The sequence below is a fragment of the Nothoprocta perdicaria genome, unplaced genomic scaffold, assembly GCF_003342845.1.
Source record: "Nothoprocta perdicaria isolate Ctin4 unplaced genomic scaffold, notPer1 scaffold_244, whole genome shotgun sequence".
Classification (NCBI taxonomy): Eukaryota; Metazoa; Chordata; class Aves; order Tinamiformes; family Tinamidae; genus Nothoprocta; species Nothoprocta perdicaria.
The window spans coordinates 736,728-762,701 of NW_020455471.1; the positions used below are offsets into that span (position 1 = coordinate 736,728).

At 51.6% G+C, this 25,974-nt stretch overlaps 1 protein-coding gene across 1 annotated transcript in view; it reads left to right on the top strand.

Moving 5' to 3' along the window:
• The window catches only part of CARD10 (caspase recruitment domain family member 10), a 38,668-nt gene that overhangs the window by 4,285 nt on the left and 8,409 nt on the right, over positions 1-25,974 (top strand). The window contains exons 3-12 of the mRNA XM_026039883.1: positions 18,494-18,744; positions 19,110-19,247; positions 19,593-19,918; positions 22,213-22,395; positions 23,338-23,493; positions 23,622-23,747; positions 23,936-24,130; positions 24,235-24,381; positions 25,118-25,233; positions 25,475-25,515. Coding sequence (XP_025895668.1) covers positions 18,494-18,744; positions 19,110-19,247; positions 19,593-19,918; positions 22,213-22,395; positions 23,338-23,493; positions 23,622-23,747; positions 23,936-24,130; positions 24,235-24,381; positions 25,118-25,233; positions 25,475-25,515 — 1,679 coding nt within the window. The remainder of the gene's footprint in view (positions 1-18,493; positions 18,745-19,109; positions 19,248-19,592; positions 19,919-22,212; positions 22,396-23,337; positions 23,494-23,621; positions 23,748-23,935; positions 24,131-24,234; positions 24,382-25,117; positions 25,234-25,474; positions 25,516-25,974) is intronic.

Genomic DNA, 25,974 nt, shown 5'->3' on the forward strand with positions numbered 1-25,974 from the left:
TGCCCCCCAACACTGGCTCCCCGGGCTGCTCTTTTGGCTGCTGTGCAGAACACACTGGTGCCAGTGGAGAGAGGGAGTGAGGCTGGCGGGGAGGGGATGTGGGAAGGAGGGGGCGGGCTGCAGCGCTGCTGAACCAATCCTCGCTAACCCTAATCAGGCTTTGCCTCGGCAGCGAGACCAGAGAAAACGAGATTTATTCCAACTATCCAGGACAGAAAACTTCAGGAACTTCTGTGCCTCCCCCCTCTTCCCTAGTACCATTTCCTTTCCTGTGGGATCAGACTCTAAGTCGCCTCTGAAGAAGTCTAGATTCAGTGAATTTGTGGGCAGGGGAAAGCCCAGCTCTGCAGCAGACCTGACTAAGGAAACTTCTCTGGGGGACAAAGGAAAGGAATTTGTCCCCTGTGTGTGAAAGCCCTCATGTATCACCTGGGATCATCCCAGCTCATGATGAATTCAAAGTCCTCTATGTGCTCAGTGGAGTGCTACCAACCAGGAATGAGGAGAGGGGCCTTTGGTCTGGGGGTATGAGTTATGTCAGGACCTGTGGGAAGAGTTGTTTTGAGTGCCGGCTGGTTAAGAGCCTCACTGAAGTCTGTGTGGGCCAAGACGAGTGTGACAGGGCTGGGGCAAGTATTACAGAGTCAGGACAAGCGTTATGTCAGCAGCGCTATTCAGGGCCAGGATCAGGAGGTACTGTGTAAAGTTGAGGCAAGGGGCTCCTTTACAGCACTGGGGTGAGTTTCTGCCAATGCAAGACACACCACATCCCTCTGGCATTGTGCTTTGATGCTTTGCCCCTTCATGGTCACAGGGCAAAAGACCCCATCAGTCCCGCTGAGGGGTAGTCTCCTAGGGGACACAATGGCACTGGTCCTGTTGGTGACCCCTATGTCCTCCAGGTGGATCTCACTGTCTCTGCTGGGAAGGGCTTCACCTGGACACAAGCACATATTCACAGCCCTATGGAGGAAAAGGGAGGTGTTTCATCTGGAGAAGGCAAGATGAGACTTGTTAGGCAGGGCTAAGCAGGGCCTGGCTGAAAGGATGACAAGATGCCTGCAGAGGAGATGTCAAAATGGAGCCTGCCCTCTCTAGAGGCTCAGGTGGCCCATGCTGGGGTGGCCAGCCAATATACCGCCTTGGACCAGGCAGGAGGGACACCATGTGTTAGCACATCCAGCTCTTTAACTTAAGCCTGCTTCTGCAAGGGATGAGACCACGGCCTCTCCCTTCTCCTAGGACCACAGCCCAGCCATCACTGGGGAAAGGGCTGCTTTTCCTTTAACCTTTCCTGAGACACTTTTTTTTTTTTTTTTTTTCCAGGATTACCTTTCCTAGTAAATAACCCCAGAACAGGACTCTGTAGTGCATTCTGCTTGAGAAAATTAGAAGAAACTTTGTGTTGAAGACAGGCTCAGTACTTTACAGAGGGTGCAGGCTGACAAACTCGATACCTTGGCTGTTCCTTAGAGGTTTGCTAGGCAGTAGTAGGTTTTTGACATGTGTTGACCTCAGCCTCGGGCCCTTCCTCTATAAAATGGAGTAGTTAAATTTTCTGCTTTCTTCTGCTGAGACCAGATGCCTTGGGAATGTCATTATCAGCACAAGAGTTATGTGTTTTGGGGGAATTCTACTGGAGCTATGCGTCTGAAGGGGAGAGGAGCTCAGACCTGAGGGACCTGGGCCATGCTAACAGTGGAGAAAGGAGAATGTGACATAACCTATATCCTCCCGCCTTGCTGGAGCTATATTAGTCTTCTCTCCCCACATGCCCACTCAGGAAAATAGCCAGGGTGGTGGGAGAGACATGGAAAAAACCTTCATGTCTCCTCCTTCCTCAAGCCTGCCAGGGCATCTACCAGCCAAAGAGGCTCCGTCTCTCTCTGTTCAGGCTGGTCCCTGCAGACAGATGGGTACCTCTGCCCTCCACCCCCTTCCTGGTTCCCTGCAGCGATGGCTGCAGCAGGGAGTGGAGCCCAGGCGACGGCAGCCTCCTCCGCTGGGGAATGCAGAACAAATCTCTTCCAGATGGGGTAGGGGCCACGCTCCGTCCTGTGAGGGGCGGTCAGCTCTCCACCCCCTCATTCTCCTTGCTCTCTCCTCCCGCATCAAAGCATCTGTGAGCTCTGGCCTAGGATGTGCCGCATTTCTATTTCTAGGAAAATGGCTGGAAATCCCCCTCTTCTGCACCCCTCCTTGCAGACATACCACTGGAGTTGTGATTTCGTCTTTCTCAGGCTGGCAACAAAGTGCTTTTTCCAGGCTTTGGAGACCTCCAGAGTACATGCTGGCTCTGGGACTCAGTACTCATCCTGATCTTGGATGCCAGGGTACACACAGAGGTTTGAGACCCACACTAACATGAATTGCACCACAGGATGGGTTGCAACCTCCCTAGACTCCGTGCTTTCAGATACAGTTTTCTGAGAAGTGAGTACTCATAATGCTGCCTTTACAACCTCCCTCCATGCTGTTTATCTGCCTCAGCTGCTGGACTTTCCACCTCTAGTAGGTGCAGTGCATCTGGACAGTGACATGGAGTCACWATAGCAGCTGTGAGTGCCCTGGGCAGAAGCTAAATCTGGGTCCATCCCATCCCCATGAAGTGCTTGGMTACTGCATTTACTCTTAGTAGCCCTCGCCTTTCATGTCTCTCTAACCTCCAGCCTCAGGCAGTTGTCCCAGTTTAGTCCTAATAGAGACTCTGGCTATCAGGCTTATCAAAGGAGAAGCCAAGTAGCCCTGTAGCTTTCAAGAGTGACATTGTTATTTGCTTTGATTCCTACAGCATCAAAGATTAGGTTGGGTAAATTGCCCCCTCTTCCCAGCACTTTGCCCTCAGGCATAAGGCCAAAGCCTTGCATGCCTTACTTGTCACTGAGTACAACAGGGAAGGAGAGAGGGAAAGAGGGAGAGAGGGAAAGGGGGAGAGAAGAAAGGGGGAGCTGCTAGGGAGCTGAGGCTTTTGCTCTGTATCTCTATGTGCAGGTGAGGGAGGGAACAAAGGACTCATGAGGGCTTGAAGATGTGCCTTGCTCATTCCTCACATTTTGCTTTGGGTTCCTCTCCTGCTTGCAGGCCCGAGGGATTGCAGGGTGATGGATGAAGGAATTTGGTACAGGACTCCTTTTGCAGAAGAAAATACTGCTTCCTTTCTCCTGTGTTTGAGGTGGCTGAGGGAAGGTCATGGGGCAAACTAGCCTGGCAACAGGGTACAAGCCCATGGCTTTCTGTTCCTTGCAAAGCAATGATTGTCAGAGAGTGCTATAAATGCCACCATGCAGTCCCGCATACCTAGATGTTCTGCTTTCCTTCCCTTCTCCCTGTTTCCCTTGGCTATTGCTTCTGGTCCCATAGGGGACTGGGCTCAGTTGTCTTTGGTCCACCTCGGTATAGCTGCTTGTTGACATTCCCCCAATCATCATCAACCCTGACACAGAGGACTGCAGAGGGGAGCTACAGCAAGGTCCATCAAGGATGGCTCTACAATGGCTCTATAGGGGGTAGCTGCAGAGAAGCAGGGAAAGGAACGGTTTCCTCCCAGAAAAAAATGGTGCTGGGAAGGGTCTGCCTGCAGTTCTTCCGCAACCAAGTCTTGGCTCACACAAAAACAACCCTGGAAGGGAGCTCTCCCAGAGCTGGGTCCCTACATGGCTCCTGGGGATGGAGAGCCAGAAGGGAGGGGAGGCAGCAGCGGGAGGGAAACGGGGAGGCGGGAAGGGGTGTCTCGCTCAGCACACAAGAAGCAGATATCCTGTTGCTGCCCAGGGTCTCCGGCTCATATTTCCTCATTAACTGGGAGCGCCGCTCGTTTGCGGGTGACTTCCAGATGTTTCCATTCTCCTCACAGTGGCTGCAAGGGTGCATACCACATGGGCTRGGAATTACTGCAGCCAGCGGGGTGTGGGCAGCCCCCTGCCATGAGAGGCGGGATTGAAACGCCCCCCTGCTCCACTACGCAATATAGCATGGCCCCATCCAGCTCTGTTCTACCCCACTGCACTCCCAGCTCTTGGCCCTTGGCTGCTGCCTCAGTGTGCAGCTCCTTGCRCTGGAGCTGAGCTTGACGCAGAGCTGTTTTTAAGGAAAAACAAGCAAGCCGGAGTGGTGGCAGGAGGGAAGTTTCCAGAAGACTGCTATGTCATGGACAAGCCCCCTACAGTGTAGGTATGAGAAGTCCACTTTAAATTCTGCCCAGCGCTTCCCCAGAATGATACTTGCTTCAACTTTTGGGGGACTCTGATCACTTTTGCCCTAAAATTTCTCYACCAGGATGATATCTCTGCCTGCGGCATCCCATAGAGCGGATTAYGCGGGGCCGCACTCAGCCTATTCTCTGGGCTGTGCTGCAGGTCCTCCACTCTATACTCACAACCTCTGCATCTGGCCACAGCTGAGGAGATGAAAAATGAGACCTATGTTGTTCCCTGCAGTCTTGCCTTGCAGGGTCCTTGCTGTGGAGAAGGAAGATGTGTTATATTGCCGTGAGCACCAYGGGGCAGGCAGCAGGATCAGGTCAGACCCACTCACACGAGGGGCTGGGTTGAGTTTGTAAGAGCCCATTTCTCATTTCACCACCAATTTTTACAGCTCCCCTCCCTTGAAGCAGTGGGAGGCCAGAGGGATGGTTTTGACCAGGCCCTGCTTGGGGGGTTAGCCAAAAGAGAGTGGGGGAGGGGGGTGCTTTTCCCCAGGGAGTTGGCCTAGGAAGTCAAAACCTCAGGGTTTGCCAAAGCCTGGGAGGCGGTAGGGATGAATTCCCAAGCTTGCTGGCTGACTGCCTCACTCGCTCTGCCCATCTCCTATCCCAAATGTTTTCATCTTTCTAATTCCTCCTCCCTGCCTCCTCCCCTGGTTTTCTCCTTGTATACTGTTCCTGTTTGCAGACTCCACGCATATGGGCTGCCTTACATGTGGTGGTGTGTGTTGTGGGAGAGAGGATGGAGTGAGAGGTGGCTTTGAGGGGAGCGCTCAGGGAAGACCCAGATCCATGCTCCACCTCTTAAATTCTCCCTGCCACAGAAGACAGGGAAGAGGTGGTTGAAGCATAGCTGAGAAGGAAGGCAGGAAGTTGCATAAGACAGAAACAATCAAGGAACAGCTGCCTGTGGCCTGGAAACTCCTCTATGATTCCAGGTGTTGGGAAAGGCAATATAAATACATAAATACATAAATACAAACTATATATATATATATATATATGTGTGTGTGTGTGTGTGTATGTCTATTACTTCTCAGAATGACAACCCCCCGCAAAGCCACTTAATTCTCTGGTTCCTCATCACAGACCGTAAGGAGATGTAGGAGGAACTGAAGGGCTCAGATATCCATTTTCCTTCTTGCAGGAGCCTGTGATGAAGCGCATCTGTGTAGGTGTGTGCGGGTATTGTGCCCTCCCCAAATAAGTTCCTTCAGTAAAACAGGGAGAGGAAGCACTTCTACAGGAGTTGAAAGTCTTCTGTGCAGGCTGGCTGGGTGGAGCCAGAATGGAGGTTAAGGAGGTAGGAGAAAAAGGAGATGGCAAAGGTAGGTGGGCTGCACCAGGGAGCACAGAGAAAGGGGATTAGGAACAGGAAACCAGGAGGGGCTCAGGGAGGGCAGAGGATGCAGGGGATGACGAGAGTGCCTGGGTTGAGGAAGAAGGGGGGAAAGGACAYGCTGAGGGAGCGGCCTGGAGGGTAGAGAGGCTAGAACAAAGAGGACAATAGCAGGGCTCCAGGGGTAACAGGGTAAGAATCTGCAGGTAAGAGTGGGGAGAAGGGGGGCAAGGGGAGGGAAGAAGAATCCTTTCTGAGAAAGAAGGAAATGTGTGACAAGGTTTTGAGGAAAAGAGAACCTGAGGGTCCTGAGAGAAGGGAATAGGTTCCAGCATTGGTGTGATGTGCGAGACGGAACTGTCAAGGGATGGGGAGGCGTGTCCATGGAGCAGAAGGGAAGTGGGGCCAAGAAAGGGTGCAATGTGAGGAAACATTGTGGTTTTGTGGGGAGATAGGAAACAAGGGATGGAGATGAAGAATCATCCATGGGAAGAGAGAGGAATCTCTGTGTGACGCTTTTGTGTGGGTCAAGGGGAAGAGGGGAAGAGGTAAAAGACAAGYGAGTGGTTCGAAAGAGGGACAACTCTTTTATCTTAATGATTTTGCCTGTCCATCCAGCCTGTGTATTTTTGGCCCAYGGAAGGAAGGGGGTGGGGTACAGTGGCAGCTAAAAATAGGGGTGTCCCTGCCCATTCCCCCAAGGCGGGCATCCGTCTGTCTGTYTGCCCGTGGGGTTGCTGCGGGATCTAGAGGAGGGGAGCAGGCCCAGCCTCCTCCCCAAAGCGTCTGGCTCTGCTTTTGTTTGTCTCTCAGCCCTACGGGGACAGGAAGAGGCCGCGGGGTTGGGAAACAATGGCTCATTCTCTYGGAGTCAGCGCCTGGCGAGAAGCGATAGGGGACGCGGGCCCACGGCCAGAAGGCGGGCACAGCCTCTGAGCACCTTGCCGTGGCCAAGGAGCTCAACTCCGAAGACATGAGCGGGGAAAGGCAAGGATGACCAGTGGGACATGTGGAGGCCTYCCCTCAAACCATCCCTCTTTCATGCTGCTCCTGTGGCTCCAAACCCAGCTTCTGTGTCAGTGTAAGGAGACATCTCCTACTCCCTTCCCTCCATCATATGGCCACATGGAGGAGAAGAGGGAGCAAGCAGGCAACCCAACAAGTGGTGAGTGTGTGAGGTCTCCAGCTCATCACAGGGAAACCTCTCCCTTCTCAGCCTCTCCTTGAGCCATCTGGTATGCTGTGAAACCTGCAGAGATGGTGCCAGACAGGATTTGGCATCCTGCAGTGGAAATGCCTGCAGCTGGAGCCAGTGACGTAGTTCCATGGTCAGCAYTGGAAGGTGCAGCATGCCTCTCTGTCCCTGCCATTTCCATACTTGTCACAGCGGTGCCAATGCTGCTAGCAGAAAAGAGATTTCCCTGCCCTCTGGGAGGRGGACAAGGGGCACTGACGGGTATGCATGGGGGGGATAAATCCTCTTCTCCTACCTCTTTCTTCTCCAGACTCCATTTCCTTCTTATGACACTATCTCTCCTAGGGGCGCTTTGCTCTAAGAGTGTGAGATTTGACAGCCCAGTGCCAGAATTGCCTAAGGCTATTTATCTCCCAGAACGATACTTCTCCAGACATGCTATGGTAGGGGTGAGAGGACACAGTGTTAGCACCTGAGGTAGGGGAGAGGTTAGCAGATACTTTGCAGGGGTTGTGCAAAGGAAGGAGAGGAAAGAAGAACCTCCCCGTCTCCAGACCCCTTTTCAAGGTCTCTGATGCTTGGAACTGAATGCTTGCCACGGCTCCTCTTGTTTACTCAGCCGGAGAGCTGACACATCCAAGGTCTCTGCTGATTCTACTTTCCCACATGCTGCTGGCGGGCGCATTCCAGGGCAGAGTGGAAATCAGCACAGAGGCATGCGAGAGGTTTTGATCCGGGATACCATCCTCTCCTCCCCCTTCCTGTGTCTCCTCTGGCATCCGGCATCTTGTGCCAGGCAGCAAAGACTGGGCATCACATCTGGCTGATGTCCTGGAATTTTATAAGCCAAGGCTGGCACAGATCCCAGTGGGAAACTGTGGACCAGGACCCAGGGACAGGGATCTGCTTTTTAAGCTGAATGCCTGCAGCAAGGCTCAGTCCATATCCTTGCTTCCTTCAGGAGGTCTCACTCTGGGATTGCCTGCTTCCTGGGCCAATGCTTGGGAGATCCAGGTTTTTCTCTTRTGCCCCAGTTTGCACTGTCTCCTTTGGCTTAGTCCTCTCTAAAGGAATCTGGAGGAAGGAGGTAATGCCACGCTATCCTGCTAGAAGGTAGTCCCAACCTTTTCATGTTAAGATGAGCATCTATCCCTGTTGCTGTGCTCTGCTTGTTGAGGGTTAATGGTGCCAGCTCTGCAAAGGCGACTCGGAGCTGGAGCTGTCTCGGGGGAGGAGGAGCTGCACCCCTTGCTTGYGGGCACCTTCTGTGGCTACTCTGGTCCTGCACGCACGCCTTCCTGGGCAGCAGCCCCAGCCCAGAGTGAATGCCTTTGGTTTTAGGAGGGAATACCACAGAACTTTTAAAAATAAGCGCTGAGAACTAAAGAAGGGTTTGGAGAGCAGGCTGCAGGGCCAGAGCAGTCCTCACCCTGTCATTTTGGCCACGCTCCCCTCCAGCAGACGCCTGGAAGCTCTCTGTTCCAGTGCTGTTCGCACTTCTCCCGGAGTACTGTGAATCACGGGGGACCTTGAATTCCTCTGAAAGGGCTACCATGAGTTTTTCTTTTTCCCCCACAGTGTCCCACAGAGGCCCCTTTACGCCCAGCCGCAGTGTCTGGATGAAGGGGCCTAGTCTCCTTGGCTGCCACAGGAAACGCGGAGCCTGAAGGTCAGGGGCCAGGCGGCAGCTCCTCCCTTGGGGGCCAAGCAGGCAAACACAAGGGCTTGTATCACGCCAGCACACGCAGCAGAGTAGAGGGGGAGGCAGAGCCACCGAGCCGGGGGGAGAAGGCCAGGCTTTTCCTGTTTATGTGACTAACAGACCCCCAAGAAAGGGAAAGCAGTTGGAAAGCGCGTTGCTCTTGGGCAGGCTCCAGTTCGGGTCTGTCTGCGTCCCTTAGGCTGAGGATCACATCTCTGGGGCAGGACTCAAGCCTTTCCCAGGGGAAATGGGCATCCAAATCTCTGGGAAGGGATACAGCTGCACTGCAAAAAAATGGGGTTACATTCCTAGGACTTGCCAAGGTCTGATATTGTGGTGAAGCTGGGGTTGGTACCCTGAGAAGTGAGATGTGGTTCCTGCTGCCCCACAGCCTTTGATTGCTCCCATGCTTTGCTTTTCTTCTTTTTGGCACTGACAGAGAGCTCATCTTTGGGCTTGACTGATGCTGGTCTCTGCAGGATGGTCTGAGGGGCTGCTATGGGAGAGTGAGGGAGATTGAGAAGGTTGCTGGGTACATTGACTTTGGGACACAGAAATGAAGAGCTCTGAGAATGCCAGGAGTGGAGAAGTGCTTAGGGAAAGTGTAACACTGCTTTTATTCATGAGGCCTCCTGCACAGAGCCTGTGCAGCAGACAGAAGAGCTCCAAGACCTCCTGTGTTATCTAGGGCCACATCAGGCAAGGTGTCTGGGGTGGCCATGGTGATATGTGGGGAGAGAAATAAAGTCCAACATGTTACGCTGCCTACCTGTGTTCTGGCACCTAGCTGCTCTTGTTTATGGCATATCTGTACTGAGTTTGTCCAGTCTCAGCTTTMATTCCCCTCTGTAGACCTTGGCCCTACAGTTCAGCTGTGCTGATGCCTGCTGAGTGGCAGTCTGCACAGATCAACCTCTGACACAGGCCCTGGAGAGCACTTATCATCAGGCAGTGTTAATGGGAGCAGAGAGGGGTTATAGCCCCTTTGCTGCCCTCCAGGTAAGTCTGGGCCAGGTTCCTTGTGGTAGTGATGATTATGTGTGGCAGTGTAGGATGAGAAGAGCTGAACCTGGTGTGGGTCAGTGTCTTTGAAGTAGAAAGGCTTGGGGGGGGGACTTCTGCAGTTAAGCGCCAAAGAGCCCCAACACATCTGCATGGCAGAAACAGGTACAGTCACTTGCACTTCCTCAGCTCCCTCCTTCCTCAAGGCATAGGATGGTGGGCCAGTGCCATCCCATGGCTCTAGAGGAGTGTTACAAGTGTTGGTAGCAATTGGTCATTCCTTGCCTTCTCCAGACAGGCCTTATCCCTTTGGTATGAGCTCAGCTCTTCCCTGKGCTCCAGCCAAAGGGGAAGGTCCTGGCCTGCTGATGCCCCAGCAAAGTCTTAGGGTGSCTGCCTCTCCTGCAGTTAGTTGCATTGCTTATCTGTCTAAGGCAGTCAGGTATTCCTGGGGCTAGGAAACCACCGCAAGCTGGAGTTTGTCACCCAAACCATGCTGTACAAGATCAGGTACACAGGTRGATGAGGGTCTTCCCTCTGACAGTTGGTGCTGAAGCTATGTTGGGCAACAGGGTGAGAAACCAACAAACCCTTGCATATACATCACCAATTCATGCCCTCAAAGCTCCAGTGTGCATCTTACTGTGCACCTTTTCTAGCAGAAGACAGTTTGGGGAAATCTTAAATTACATCTTCTATACAAGGGCAGTTTATTTATAGGGAAAATTTGCTGGTGGTCTGAAAGAGCAGCATCTTCCTTGGCTGATACAGAAACTCTACCCTTTTCTCTGGTATGGCGCATAATCAGTGTTATGGGTGTTAGGAGACAGTATCACTCCCTCCTGCCACTTGTTCATCAACATCTGCCAGCCTCAACCTGACTGACATACAGAGAGATTCAGGCTGCCCTGCTACCCAGTAGTACCCTGCTACTCTGGTGTTGTCTGCGTACCATTACAGGAGAGGAACCACAAGAGGCTTTGTGGCTGGGAGGCAAGTCGTTCTGCTGGATTCGAACTGCTCACAGTCAGTTTGTTCACCTGTATGACAGCATCTGAACCTTTGCTGATGCATAGGTGTCTTTGCCTTCAGAAGCCATGCAAACAGAAGGTAGAGTTTGCAGTTTGGTATCTCACTCTAAGCTAGGCCTCACATGAGATGGTGGGAACGTGTTTGATTAAGAAATCTGGCTAACCAGTTGGACCATTAATGGCCTTCTACTCTCCCTGAAGAAGATGACTTTCACCTCCAGAAACGTGACACCCCACAAGAAATCAAGAGATGTCTTATTTTGCTGGAGAGAGGACWGGGAGTTGTCTTACTTGCTCTAACTGGGTGGCTGTCCCCATAGCTGATAAAGGGGTTGTGAGCCTTGGATAGAAAGAGCCTCTCCCCAACCACTGGAAAAGGTCTAGGATGAAATGGAAAGGAGAAGGAAAATGGTAACACGTAACAGAGAAGAGATGCTGCACGTGCTGGCAGAGAAGCACGTGCAGGAGTGCAGATGAAAAAGCTAGATGCTACAGAGCATATAGACATATTGATTTCTGTTCTGCACAGTGCAATTTACCCTGTCTGACTTCTAACGCAGATTGATCATCCTGCTCATTTAGCCTCATTCACCCTCCTCTGGCTGAGGTTAGCAGCTTGCCTTTATTCCAACAGCCTGCTTTTGTGGCAGAACTCATTCACAGTGACACACCTGGCCTTGGGGAGCAGAACTGGTGGGCAGGGGAATGCAGATAGCCCATCTCCATCTGTTGGTTAAAGGGCAGATCATGGGCTGGTGCAAATCACCTAAGTGACAKTAAAACGAGCAGTAGGAAACAAGCCTGGAGTGGATGGGGGCACTGTGGTGTCCCTATAGGACTTAAGGCAAGCAATAAGGTTTGAAATTCAGAAAGTCTATAGGATACCAGCTGGGAACTTTGWCGTTTTAAGATCATTTTTCAGGATAGTACGGAGATTAATTGTGATTAATTGAGGTTAGTTGTGATTAATGCTTTGAATGTTTGTTTGCATGGAAGCCTACCCTGAAGTTGTTTCCTGAGAGGTGCAAAACATCACCTAATTCATATTTGTTCGGTGTCCCAGGTTGTTGCAAAAGGGCTCTGTGCAGCATGCAACAACTGGTTGAGGTTTATGTGGTCACATTGACCTCTGGTGGCTGCAGCCTCAGCATGCAAGGGAAGTACTAAGGGAAATTTGGTGAGTTTGATGAGTGGTTGCCTGCTGGAATTAGTATGCAGCTCGATTCACTCCCTCCCTTTCCTGTTGGCTTGCCTCAGGGACAGCCGTTTCTTCTCTGCACGATGCTGGTGTGATTTAGCCCTCTTTGCATGTACTTCTTCAATCCATTCATTTCTCCTCCCCCTTCTGAGTTAGCAGCAACATGGGAGTCTCAGTTGGGAATTTTAGTGTTTTTTTTTTTTCCTGGACAGAGCCAAAAAAATATGGAAAATGTCTCACCAGCTTAATGCTTTAAAGAAAAGGTAAATGAAAGCAAGGCTAAGGTGGGGGCCAGGTGGGATAAGACCTCCAGTTGCAGCTCTGCTCATGTGGAATGCCTTGGCAGCAGGCAGTACAGGAGTTTTGGAGTGAGGAAACCTGTTTTAGTGACTCAAAGCCCAGGAGCCTGCTCTCATTCAGCTCTTGCTTGCCACCCTGCATACCTTGAAGCCCTAATGAGTGCAGAGATGTGTTGCCAATCCTTTACCAAAAGGTTCTCGCATGCTTTTGCCTCCGTTAGCTCGGGGCAATGGGTGTGTGCCTGTGAGGGGGAGGAATGCTGAAGGAAGCATTCATTTGTTTTCCTCTCTCCGCATACAGATACACGCATTTCCTTCCTGCAGGGAAGGCCACCCCTCCTTTTTGGAGGGACTTGTTCCTTCTCCCTTTGTGTGGCCATCAACTCCAACAGGAAGGAAACAAAAAGCTGTCAGTGCGCTGTGGCAATTTTACCCCCAAATCTTGTTTGTGAAAAGCGCAGGGGTGAGTAGTAGATGGTCAAAGCCCTTACAAATGTTGTTAATAAAACACGGAGTCAGATGAGTGTCGCTAGGAAAAATAGAAGTGTTTTTTCTTTTTTTCTGCGAGTTAACTAATCTGGTGTGAACTGGTATATAGCTGATAAGACCAGGTTAGACTCAGTTTTTCTGATTCAGGATATTTTTTCAACACTTGTTTTTCACGCAGGAGCAAAACCTGTTGAGAGTACTTATGACACAGAATTGTGTCAGGACAGCTTCTACAGGGCGGGAAATTTCAGGAGTACTATTTTGAGGTCTTTTGCCAGACCTGATTAGAGAGATATCCCCAGACCATAAACCATATCCTAAAACTTCACTGGAAGCTGTAAGTCCCGGCAAATCACTGGGATGTAAGGGGAAAAAAAATTGATACAAACAAAAAGGACAAAAGAAGGAATACTTTATTTCAAATATTCTGATCATCTTAGCTTTCAGGTACTGTAGGTAGGGCATTTCAGGACAGGTTTGTAATGATACTGATGTTCCTAAAACAGGAAGGTCTTTAAAAAACATCTAAGCTTCCTATGTGTAGCTGCAGCTTGAGCTTCATACTGAATTTTACTCACTGAATTTTAGTTAGTTTAGTCACACAATCCAGGATTTAATTAATTTCCTCACCTCAAACCTTTCAATGGCTGGTTTCTGAAAGCTGGGAAATGGTGCAGTGCTGTGGCATGCCCAGACCCACTCTCTAAAGCRCAGCCTACCTGGCTCTCTCGCCCCTAAGGGGTCCTGATAACCTCTTGCAGCGGCTGCCTGCAGCAGGGTGGGTCRGATCTCATGGCAAAGCTCAGGCTGAAGACCTAGTTGCCTGTCACACTTTGTGGGCCCTGTGTGCTAAGCCCTTCCTGTCACATTGGAAACAATGCACGGCTCACCATTTGCTGACCTATCATGGATTTCCTGTGCAAGATAGCGTGGCTTGGAAAGTTTTACCAATGCAACTATTTTGGAAAGGAATAAAAGAAAAGAAAAGAAAAAAAAAACCCACCCAGACACCCTAATGCACAATGTCATTCCTAGCATGAACTCAGCTGTGCCAGAACAAAAGTAGCTGCTACCAATGCAGCTATTTCTGAAATATGATATATGGCCATAAGCATGTTCAGTCTGGTAGGGCTGTGTRTCTCAGGCAAATTACTGGTGTCCTGTGTGACTGCAGGTAACCTGCAAAGGGCGAGCTCTTCATCTCCTTGTGCTTCTGTACCCAAGCTGAAAGCCGGGGACAGATGGTTTCCTTCCTCTCAGAAGCTGTCTGTCTGAAATACTGCGAATCGGCAGGCTACCCTGGAGCCCTCAGGGGWGGTCTGCCTTTCCCTGGGGGTGCCCCACAAACCTCCCGGGAGCATTAGTTCTCAGCTTCTCTCTGTGAATGAGAGCGGATGATGACACTTGATGTGGGCGCTGCTGCTGTCTCTGATGTCTGGGCGGGTGCTGTGAGTCACAAGCACCAGAGCCTTTGCCCATGGGATCGAGGCATGTGGAGCAKGGGGGTCTTTCTTTACTGGGTTTTCAGTCCTTCTCCTGGGTGAATGATGTTGTAATCAACCCTTTTGGGAGCTTTTATCCTGACTGTGAAGATTTTCTGTCACCGMCGAGTATCTTGTTCAGAGAATCTTTTCGCTAGAGAGACCCAGGCTGCTTGTGAGCGAATAACTAGGAGGCAGAAATCCACATGGCTTGAGTCAGTCCCGGTTCCCTGCAGGCAGCCTTGCTTGTACTTGCTCCCSATCACTCATTTGCAACTGGGCGGCTCTGGCTGGAGGTAAGGGCAGGAGACCGGACCCCGTCCTGCTTGGAGAGCCCAGCTCCCRGTCCTTGGTCAGCACTCAGCCTTTGGGAAGGAGCCGTTGTGTTGCTGGATTTGCGAGGGAGGGCAAGGCGGCAGTTTGGCCCCCTTGCAAGGGCGAGTGAGTCAGCAGCAAACAGACACCCGTAGCGGTGTCAGCTAGCGCCCGGTGGGACGTTGCCATGCAAAGTGAGGTGGTGTTTGCCGACAGGCCTGCGTGTGCGTGTGTGCCTCGTGTTTGCTCAACACTTGAGCATTTTTAGCAACAAAGAGCCACATATTTCTGTGCGGTRCAGAGGAAGGTTTCGGGACAGAGCAGATAAAATAGATGAATGGAGACTGATTTATCACAGTCTCCAGATGGCGGCTGAGCCTGATGAAGGGGAAAAAAAAAACAACAACAAGAAAAACAACAACAAAAATCACCAGCGAAAGCAGAGGGTCTTGCTAAAGCCTCTCTTCCCTCAAGATTGCCTTACTTAAGCCAGCTCAGGAGTCCAGTGGGGCCYGGAGAGGATGTGTCTGTCATTGGCCCCCAGAGGAGATCAGCATGGGGGCTGATTTGGGGTGAAGTGAGAATCCTGTGACTTCTTTCCTCACTCTGGAGGGTAGTACTGCTCTCTCTGTGAGAGTAGCTCTGCACCCCAAAGGGGATGTACCCCTCAACTTTCAGCCCTTTATTCCTAGGAAAAGGTTGTAGTTGGGACCTATCCAAACCTTTCAGTTCATACCTCAGGAGTGTTTCATGCTCTCGCCTCCTACACCTGTTTTCATTTCTTCACTTTTTTTTTTTTTTCTCATTTTTTTTAGGGAGAAGTTTCCATATAGAGGTGGGGACTGGAAGCTGCAGTGGCAAGAAAGGGAGGGAATCCCCTTTTAGAGACATGGGGAATCCCATTCCCACTAGGCGCAGGGAATATTTTAGCAGAGGCAGCAGCAATGTAGCAATTCATGTCATGTCACGGCCTGTGGTCTCCAGGGCCCAGGAAGGAGGCACAGCACTGCCCAATGTTAAACTTTAAGCCACCTGAGCCATGCTGTCTGGTTAAAACAGGAGCATAGCTACCAAAGTGTTGGTAGTCGAGCTTGTGCTCAAGCTTGAGCTAAGACCTTGTGCTACGTGTCCTTGCTAAGAGCTTCTGCTGTCTGTCCTAGCCATGGGGGCATACCCGTGAGGTCTGGGATGTGATGAAGTTGTAAGTGATGGAAGTGAAATGGGATTGCTGGAGGAAATGGGTAAAACTTAAGCCTTGGAGGGGGGAGTATGTGATGTTACATGAACTGAAACCCTGTGTCCACTACTGCCCTCCATCTCCCCCAGACCTCTTCTAGTCTGGGAGTCACAGCACAGCTTTGGGCAGTCGGGTACACAGCAAGGGTGGAGGTTATCCTGTATGGGCTCTTYGGGTTGCTGTGTGCATGAAAATGTGCTCTTGGGACTACATTGGCTGTTTAGGTCAGGGAGGAAGGAAAATTTCCCTRCACCTGCCTCGGCTGCCAGGGAGCATCAGCAGGGGTGGTCAAGCAAGAGACTTCCGTGTGGGGATGTCTGCACACCCAGATGCACCCACAGACACTACTGAGGACCAGAAGTAAAGCCGTGGGGTCACTTATTGGTCTGGATCAGGTCTCTTGCAACCTGCCCCCCTGGCCAGCCCCTACTTTCTCCCCTTACCCCAACCTCCTTCCCTCCAGAAGCAGCCCCATGCCAAGGGTGGCCAGGCATCAGTTTCTGAAGCCCGGGGAGCYGGGCAGCCGCTTCCCCGGCCATGGAAAGGTGAAGCCGGGTGAGTTTCACAAGAGGGGATGCCGGGGAGCCACATCCTTCCGGAGAGCAGCCGCGGGCCGGCGGGGGAGCCGGCGTGGGGGCACAGGGAGGGCACAAAAAGCCTCCCCGCCGGCTGTGCCAGGTGAAAAGCGGGCGCTCGGGGAGCGGCGGGATCCGCGGCGCCCCGGGGGCTGCCCCGCTGCTCCGCTCGCCTCCCCTGCGCGCGGGGCCGCCGCTCCGGTGAGTGTCCCGGGGCCGCCGCTCCGGTGAGTGTCCGCGGGGCCGCCGCTCCGGTGAGTGTCCCCGGGGCAGCCAGCGGGGCGGCGGCCAGGCCGGGCCAGGCCGGGCCGGGCCGCGCGGAGCCGCCCGGGGCTGCCGGCTCCCTCCCCTGGCGGCCGGGCGGAGGAAGGGAAGGAGGGAGGGAGGGAAGGAAGAAGGGAGGGAGGAGGAGGAGGAGGAGGTAAAGGTGCAGCGGGGTGGGCAGGGCGCTTCACACACACCTGCGGCGCGGCGGCATGGCAGGTAAGGCGGGAGCGGCGCGGCCCGGTTCGGTTCGGCCCGGCGGCGGCCGCGCTCCTTCCCCCGGCTCCCGCGGCTCCGCGCGGCCGCTCCCGCCGTTCCCGCCGCCGCTTGGGAGCAGCCCCCGGGCCGCCGGGCGCAGCGGGAGGCGGCGGCACCGGCACCGCTTGCTTTTTGTTCGGTTGTTTCTCTACCGCGCTGAGTTTCGGGGGTGGCGGTGGGAGGAAGAGTTGTTCCTCTTGTGCGCCTCTTTCCCAAGCTACTCTTCGCTCCTCAGGGTTCAGCCTCCGGCCCGTCTTTCCCGGGAGTCCATCCKTGTCTTCAGGCTCACCAAGGGGGAAGGAATGGGGCAAACAGGGCGCCTTCGGTCAGGGCCAGCACCCGGGTCCGGAGGGCCCGCACCGGGTTGCAGGTGCCAACACTGTCCCCTCTGCCCCCGCTCTCTGCCAAGCCTCCAGTGCCAAGAAGCTGGTTGCACACTTTTCCTGCCCCCTTTATTTTAATATATATATATATATATTCACGTGAGGAACACTTTGATTTAATTGCATAAATCGGCTGCCAAGGAGCAAAGCTCAAAATGGGAGGCAAAGTTTGGAACCCAGCACACATTCCGCTACCTGTTGTTGCACCACRCTTTTCATAATTGCCCCTCTAGCAAATGAGTGTGTCACGGATGAGAGAGAACTTCAGGGAAAAAAAAATCATTTTCCATCCTTTTTTTCATCCTGCTTATCAGTAGGATGGTCCAAATCTGTACCGGTCTTTAGGCTCCTAAGCCCTTTGGTGCTGAGAATCAGCTCCTTGAGGTGTTTTTGTTGTTGTTATTTGTTTGTTCTGTTTTTGGCGGACTCAACAGTTCCCCCTTCCTTTTATCCTGCATGTCACAGACCCTGAACCATCCCTTTACTTGGAGGATTAGCTTCTGCACAGCTCTCTGTCAGACTCCTTGGCACACTGTTTGGCTGTCTAAAATAGTGTGATATCATTCTCAGAACAGGGAGGGGAAGGGGAAGGAAAAAAGAGTAGGAGATTTATTCCTCTTTGCCTTCATGCAACAAGAAGGCCTTCACTGCTGCAGAGGTTATTTGCATGGCTTGAATTGGAAAGCTGGACTTGGTGCCAGCAACAGAGTGGAAAGTATTGGTGCAACCGGGGAGGAAAAATAGGTGCCAGGTCTCAGAAGGTCCTTGCTGTGTTTTGGCTTGTGAGCTGAGAAGATTTGTGCTGGCCTGTGAAGCTTTATTTCTCAAGTGAAAATTGATGTGGTGGTTTTGTTGATACCCAGCTGGGAAGAGTTCTCCGTGTTTAATCACAGCCAGCATGACTTAATGGAGCAGGTTCATCACTGCTGTAGGGGTGTCCTTCATCCACTGGCTTCAGCGGATTTCTGTCTGTTTTAGCTGACAGAGACATTACCTTGTTGAGTGTTTCCAGCACCCAGGAGCAACGTGTGGAAGATGCAGGGAATTCCTCCYTGGCTCTAAAACATTGAGCCAAGCTGCTCTGTGGTATCCTGCCTTCAAGAAGTTCAGTTTGGTTACTGAATCTTGAGGCATGCACAGAGGAAATGGATCCCTGAGGAAATCCACCTGTGTACAATCAGTGTAAGGGAGCATGTCATAGAATCCCTCATGTAGATGTAGAATCCCTCATTCCTGAAGCAGGGATGAGGAAAAAAGGTAGGATGACTGATGGTCTGGAGGAGTTTTTTCTAGGCTTCTTGCAATATGTGATTCTTACTCCTATAGGCACCACTGCTTTCTGCCTCTTGTGAATGTAAGGCCCTAGGTTGACATTTCAGGATCCAGACAACCAGACTGGTAATTTAAATGGCCTCAGAAATAGTTGGATTCTATTGCAGAAGAACCAAAGCATTCATGGAGTCATACTGTGATTCATGTTCTCCCATGCCTTTTTCTCTGTGCTGTTCCACTGTSTGTCCTCAGACTTTCTCTTTTTCCTTTTATTCTTCAAGCCCTGGAGAATGGCCCTGTCCAGAGCTCCAGTCTCTCAGAGCAGGAGGAGGAGGAAGAAGACACCCTCTGGGAGAAAATTGAGAGCGCACGGCACCAGCTGACGCGCTCCCTGAACCCTGCAAAGCTCACCCCGTACCTGCGCCAGTGCCGAGTGATAGACGAGCAGGATGAGGAAGAGGTGCTGAACTCGTGCCGATTCCCTTGCAAGAGCAACCGCACAGGTGGGAGGAAGCACAGACTTGTGCTAAGTTGGGCCTGGTTTTTAGGGAGAACCTGTTTTTGACAAAGAGAGGATACTCTTCACCACGTGTTGTTCTGGCCTTATGACTCCCTCCCGCTGCAGTGCTACTTGGCTTTGTTGTTGACTGGGATGCTCTGTGGCCAGATCTTCTTGTCCTCTGTGGGGACTCCCTGTGTGCCTGTATACAGGCAACTTTCCCACCTCAGTCCCATCTCCAACCTGTCCTTCCTGTGGAGGGCAGCAGACTTGGTGGAAGGCTTGGCTATTTTCTATAATAAGGTTGGGCTATGTTGTTGTTCTCTGGTTTGCATGGAATTCGTCCTACCCCTTTATCCCTTCTTCCAGGTTACCTGATGGACATCCTTCGGCGCCGTGGGAAACGAGGCTACGAAGCCTTCCTGGAATCCCTGGAGTTTTATTACCCGGAGCACTATACCCGGCTAACAGGGAAGGAGCCAGCCCAGCGCTGCTCTATGATCCTGGGTAGGGGCAGGTGCTCCTTCTCCTTTTAGTTGCTGCTTGCATTGGGAATGTCAGAAATAAGTGTATGTGCATGCTTGTGCATAAAACCCTGGCTACCTGCTARAAAAAGTTACCTGCTTTTGAGGAATCCTGACATCCTCTGCTCTCRATTTTGCTGGGGGGCAGTGGCATGAGTATGTGTACATAGGACCATGGTGCCATAAGTACCAGGGTGAGGAAGGCTGCACATCTCAGGAGGCCATACTATCTTTGTTGGATATAGTAATAGGCCAATATGCTTACTGTTTTTTGGGGAATTACCCCTGTCTAAGCAGCCAGGACATGATTCTCCTGTCTCTATCCCAGATGAGGAAGGCCCTGAGGGACTAACTCAGTTCCTGATGATGGAGGTGAAGAAGGTGAGGGCTCAGCGGAAAGAGCAYCTCCTGAAGGAACACCAACTCCAGGTGAAAAACCAGACCTTGGAGCAAGAACAGGCTCGGCTGGAGCAGCGGCTGCAGGAACTCCTGAAGGTGCAAGAGCGTTGCCAACAGCTTAGGGAGGAGTGGGACTCCAACAGTCTGGAGCTGCTGAGGCTCAAGGATGAGAACTACATGATGGCCATGCGCTATGCTCAGCTCTGTGAGGAGAAGAACTTGGCTGTGCTGCGGAGCCGGGACCTGCAGCTCACGGTAAGGCACCAGGGAGTGTGGGGGCATGTCTTGTCAGCAAGTGGGGCAGGAGACTGGGGGTTTGACAGTCATTGAGGAGGTGAATGTGGTGGTGCAGCTGAGAGGGGTSTATGTGGATGTCTGCGCATGGTGGCATTTGAACATGAAGGAGCTGATCTGTTGTATAGCTGAACATATGCCAGGATATATGGATACATGTTGATTGGATGGGTCTTCATGAGGAGTGTGCTGCAAGCATGGCAGAGTGGCCAAGTCGCAGGCATGGCATGTGAGACTTGTGTTGTTGGCTTTCACCTTTTCAAATATTGCTTTCCATTATTTGGTGTGTTTGTGCAGCATTGCACTCTGATTCAYGTGTACTCGATGCAGCTGGTCAGCCTGAACTGTTGTACCTCATTTCGTGGGCCCCATCTCAGGAAAGAGGTGGTGGTGCCGTGCTGTGACTGCAGATGTGTCATGTAGAGAAGCCTGAAACAACTGTTCAGAGGAGCTGTCGGGGTGACACCCTTTCCAGGGGTGGCCTTGTGCTCTTTCTGCCTGGCTGCTGTTACTGTAAGGTGCATTGTTTGTTTCTGCTTGTATTTTCTACCCTGTCAACCTGTGCTGTGTGCTCTGCCAGTGGACACCTGTGTTGTATCCCATCAGCACAGACATGTGGTGGACAGCTAGTTCTTTCAACTTGCATGTTATTGTGGTTGTGTTTCTTCCTTTCCCAGGAAAGGGCTTGCACTCCCTTTTCCGAATGGTGATCAGGGTTKTGCATCTGTCTGTACGTGAGGCTCTAGGTGTGTGCATGCTGCGTGGAGCTGCCCAGCAGCCCTTGCTATGCGTAGGACTGTTTTGGCCCAGAGTCCATCTCCACCACTTCCTCATCCCTTTGGCATTTCAGAGGCTCATACTGCATGCCTGAAGGAATTCATGACACTGCATTCCAGCTGCCAAGCTCTCACCTCCATTAAATGCACCCATTTCCTGTCTGGGCAAGGACGGCTCTACCTTGAGCCTATTTAAAACTCTTCCTCTGCTGCCTTGTGGTATTTCCCACGCCAGTCTAGGCCCGGGCTTCTTGCACAGCCCTGCAGGTACCTTTCATTCCTTCTGGTTTGCCAGCACTGGAATCCCCTCCTGCCTTTTTTTTTCCAGTGTTCTTGCCAATGACAACTCTCCTGGGTATTTTCTGAACAGAGGTGGATACCCTGTGGGTAACTAGTGAGGAGAAATTGCTATGAAGTCCCAACGTGCCTTTCCCTCCTGACTGCTGCCACTCTAAGGTCCAGAAGTGACTAGTCCTGGGAGCAGTGACTAGTCCAGATCTGCAGAATTGATTCAGACTCTGTATTCATTCTTGGGAATCTTGACAGTGCTTATTAGTGTTCATAAAAGCACTATAAAAGTGCTTTTTAGCACTTTTTAGCACTATAAAAGTGACTTTATATCTTACCCCAACCCCCTATGCTCTCAAAGCCCACCTGGTTCTGAAACTGCTTTACTGATTTACCTCATCAGCAGGTCTTTGGGGACTGTGTCTTAAACGTAAAAGTAATCACCTTCTGTGTCCTGTGCCTAAGAAATGTCTGACCAGGGAGCTTGGGCTCATGTCTCCTCCTGCTTCCAGCCCCTGAGCTTCTGGTTGTGGGTTGTATGCGTGCTGAGGAATCGCAATGTTGACGTGAGAATGGTCAGACAAGGCCAGCATGAACTTCCATGTCACCCAGCACCCTATCTCTAGTGATACATTGATGAAAGAGTGTGAGAGTAGGCAAGTGTGAGATGATACATGTGTGAAATCCTGCAGCCTATAGTGATTTGATGCTCGCTTCCCAGGCCAGAGGTGCTCCCCTGTGCTGAACAGCCTTCCATCGTTTTTTCTGCTGTGATTTTTTTTTCTCAGATGTTCTTGTTAGAAAGCCCTGTGAGACTGTCACAGTTGCTGGTCTTGACAGCACCTCAGAGGGCCCTGCCCCATGTGGGATCAGGGTCAGCTGCTCTGTGGATGCTTGAAGGTAGCAAAAAAGTTGTTGCTCAAAGAGGGGCTCCTGAGATTGACAATATTTACAGGAAATAAAAATGGTGCAAATGCATCTTCCTCCTATGCCCTGCAGTGAAAACCTTGTATGTGCAGTTGTGTTCACCTTACCCCAGCTGTAGGGTACTCTTTCCCTTGGTTTCTCAGCTCTCATATTCCTTGCCTAAAGACCAATTTTCTGCCCAGCTTCCTCTCTGCTTCATTCCCCTCTAAAGCAGAGGTGCTTGCAGGAGGGGGTGGCAAACTGTGTTTCTTCTCTGTGTTGCAGGTGGACCAGCTGAAATGCAAAGTCACCAGCCTAGAAGAAGAATGCAGCCTGCTGAGGAAACAGGTCTCTGCACAGCCCCAGCGAGAGGCAGAGGAGCGGAGCTACCCTGACACAGTGTCTGAGCTGTGGGCTGAGAACCAGCAGCTAACAGCATCGCTGCAGGAGCTGCAGGGCATGCTCAAGGTATCTCACAGGGCAGAGCAGGCTCCAGGCCATCTTCTCTGGTTGTGCTTGCAGTGAAATGGCTGGAAAGAAGGGGGCAATTGCTATCACAGCCTAGCTGGCTGCTTCCTCTGGGCCTATGGCTTCCCTGTGGTGACTGCTGTTGCTGTTGCCCCTGGGTCTAGGGCAGTGACTTGTCCTTGTTTGCAGGTATCTGCCTCTTAGGTGTGCTCACACACGTGACTTTGTGCCTCTAGCTGTGGACTGTGAGGGTCARCCTCATATACTGAGAGGAACTACAGTATATGGGGTGAGAGAGGCCGGAGCTGTAGCCTTCGTGCAGACGCTGCTATTTGGCCTAGGCCCTCATAGGGGCCGTACTTTGGTCATGGGACTGGAAGGACCCAGCTGATTCTAGGACTCCCTGTAGCACCTGGGAGGTGTGACCTCACACTAGCCCTCAAGATGGGTGCTATGGAGCTCAAAAAAACAGAGGTGCCTTGTAAATCTCAATGTAATGGTTGTCTGGTCCTTCACTTGGTTATCCCTGGCAGAACAGTTCTTTATCTGCTGTGTTCTGGGAAGAGACTTCAGAGAGATGTTTCCTCTCCGTTGACCACGGTGGACTGTGATTTTACAGATCTTGCTTGTATGCCCCTCAGCTGCTGCTTTTCTGACTTGGCACAACCCAGCCTACTCATCTGTTCCCTGTAGAGGGACTACTCCGTGCTCTGACCTCTCATCTTGCCTGGATTGTTGCCAGTCCTCCTGACTGCTTGGAGGAGATGGGAGGACTGGAGCTGCACACCGTACTCGGGTTGTGAGTGCATGGTAGATTTATACAGTAATGATGACCATAATATTGCCAGTCTACCTGTAGTTCACCTGCTGACCCAGAAGCTTACCTGGTCTGATGCTCCAACAGTGCTTGTAGTGACRTGATGGTACCATCTCTCCTCCTAGATGCCAGGTGAGGGCCCAGTGCCAGGCTCTGAGCAGATCTTGCTGGACATCCTGGAGCATGACTGGAAGGAAGCTCAAGACGATCGTCAAGATCTCTGCCAGAAACTCCACTCTGTGCAGAACGAGCTGCAGTGGGCTGAAGAGCTGAGAGATAAGGTATTATATCCCTTGCTACTTCCATTTCTGCATGGGCAGCCAGGCATGGAAGGGAGGGGAGGGAAAGGTCAGGGAAGCCACGCTACCCGCTTCTGGGAGAGCTAATATTCACTGATCACTCTTACCAGTACCTCCAGGAGGTGGAAGATCTGCAGCTGAAATATCGGACGCTGCAGAAGGACTGTGATCTCTACAAGCATCGGATGAACACCGTGTTGCTGCAGCTGGAGGAGATCGAGAAAGAGCGGGACCAGGTGAACTGTCTCTCCCAGCATTTCCGGAGTTCACCTCCCAGCGACATCAGGGCTCTTTTCTCTGCTGYATATACCCCGCGGCTGATATTCTTCAGTCCTTTCTCGACTGATATTCTTCAGTCATGCCAAAATGGGAAGGGGGGGGATTACTGTTGCAATCCTGTTAATTGCAGCTTAGCTCCTTGCAGGCTATCCAGAGCCGAGATGGGGTGCAGCTGCAATACTCCCAGAGTCTGATTGAGAAGGACCAGTACCGCAAGCGCGTGCGGACCCTGGAAGAAGAGAGGGATGAGCTCCTAAGCAAACTGAGCCAGGCAGAAGGGCTGAACAGCACGCTGGAGGCCCAACTGCAGCGATGCCAAGGCAGCCGCAGCCTTGGCAAGGTGAGGGAGGCTGGAAGGGAATGGAGAAGGGGAATGGAAGAGGGAGAGACACCAGGGCTATTTCTTGGGGTTTGCAATGGGATGATGGGTCCCTTCTCTCCTAGATGTGCAGCTCTTCCTACTCCCTGTGCTCCAATCTCAGCAGCAGCTGGAGCCTCATAGACAAGCCTTCCAGCCTGACAAATGGGTTTGTGGAAGCCCTGGGAGGTTCTGCCATCCCGTTTCTGGGGGATTCTGCTATTCAGAGCATGGTGAGTGCTTGACCAGGGGATGTTGGCCTGAGCTAAGGACAGCAGTGACCCACACATCTCTGGAACGACACAGAAGCATAGGACCAGTCTGAGACTTGCTGTAGGAYGTGGAGTGGGGCAATGTCTTAACACTGGGAGCAAAACTGAGGAGTGAACCTTTGTCAGTAATAAACCAACTAATGCTGTGCTGAAGTGTGTAGTACTTCACTAGCTGGGAAGTAGTGGTGAATGAGACTTCTTTCTGTGTGACGTGCCAAAAATCAGCTGCCCCATGTGAGCTGGGTTTTTTTTTCTACATAATTAGGGGAGAAATCCTAGCTTTTCTGAATTCTATAGCAAACAATTCTGTTGTTTTTAATGAAGCCATGTTCTTACTGAAGTCTCTGACTCTGAATCCTCGTCATATAGCATGCTAAATTGGGTAGTCACAAAGGTTACACCTCTAGGTGTGCYATGGTTAAGAGCAAGTTATAAGGACATGGTAAGACTGATTGCTTCATTAGATATTAGTCCTATTGCTTGTACTTTGCAAAAAGACAGGGATTCCATGGCATGCATCTCCATCCCTGTTCTCTCCTTTGGAATGGCAAGTTACCTCTGGGCATTTGGAGGAATGTGGATGATCTCTGAAGTGACACATGGTACACCAGCAACTGTTTGCAACCTAGCCAGGAGAGAGGCAAGAGAGATGCTGGGCATTGGTGTTAGTGGACATCTCTCTTTCCCTCTGCTCAAGGACGTAACTCCTGACAGTGAAAAGGATATCAATCGTCTTTCCACCTTCCCCTTTCCACCTTGCATTGGCTCCATCCTCCGGCGGCAGCGGGAAGATCGATGTATGCCCTACAAAAGGTGACTTCCAGGGGCTGCTTGTGTGTTCTCCACTGGGGTTGTAGGGGCCTGAGGTGCCTGAATGGCAGGGAAGGGGAAGCTGGCAGTCAGGACTGAGTGTGGGCTGCCAGGTAACTGCATGCTGGTTGGGTGGTGTTTTGTGTTGGGGTGGGGAAAAGCTGTGGGGAGGGAGCTGAGAATGGGTTGTAAACAGGCCTTAAAAAAGCTGTGGTCTCATATCTCACCTTTATGTCCTTTCCAGCTTGTCCTGTGGCTCCTTTAGCAGCATGGAAGATGCAACAGGTACCATAGCTGAGGCTTTYCCTGAAGGACTTAGTTACAAGGAAGTGGTGGCTGTGGGAAGAGGAGGGTAGGCAGATAACTGTCTGTCAGACTTTTGGTCTGTGCAACTCACTGAGGGCTCCGTACACATAGCAGGGTGCCATGGACAGCAGTGTGCCTCATTAGATTCTGTGAAGTACAGCAGCTAGAAAGCTGGCTTTCCCCTGCAGACYGTGTAGCTATTCACACCTAATTTATTTAATTTATGGAGAACTTCTGTTTATGGAAAATTCCTTTGGAATTGGGGAAGAGTCAGAGCAGATAAATGCTTGTTTTGGTGATGGGCTGTAAATCTCCTGCAATGGATCTCTTGGTGCTGGCACATTTTGTGGTGGATGCTGGTGGTTGAGTTCCTCAGGGCATGTCCAGATGGCTCTGGATTTTGCTGTGACACAGTTTATGATCAAAATGCTGATGGGA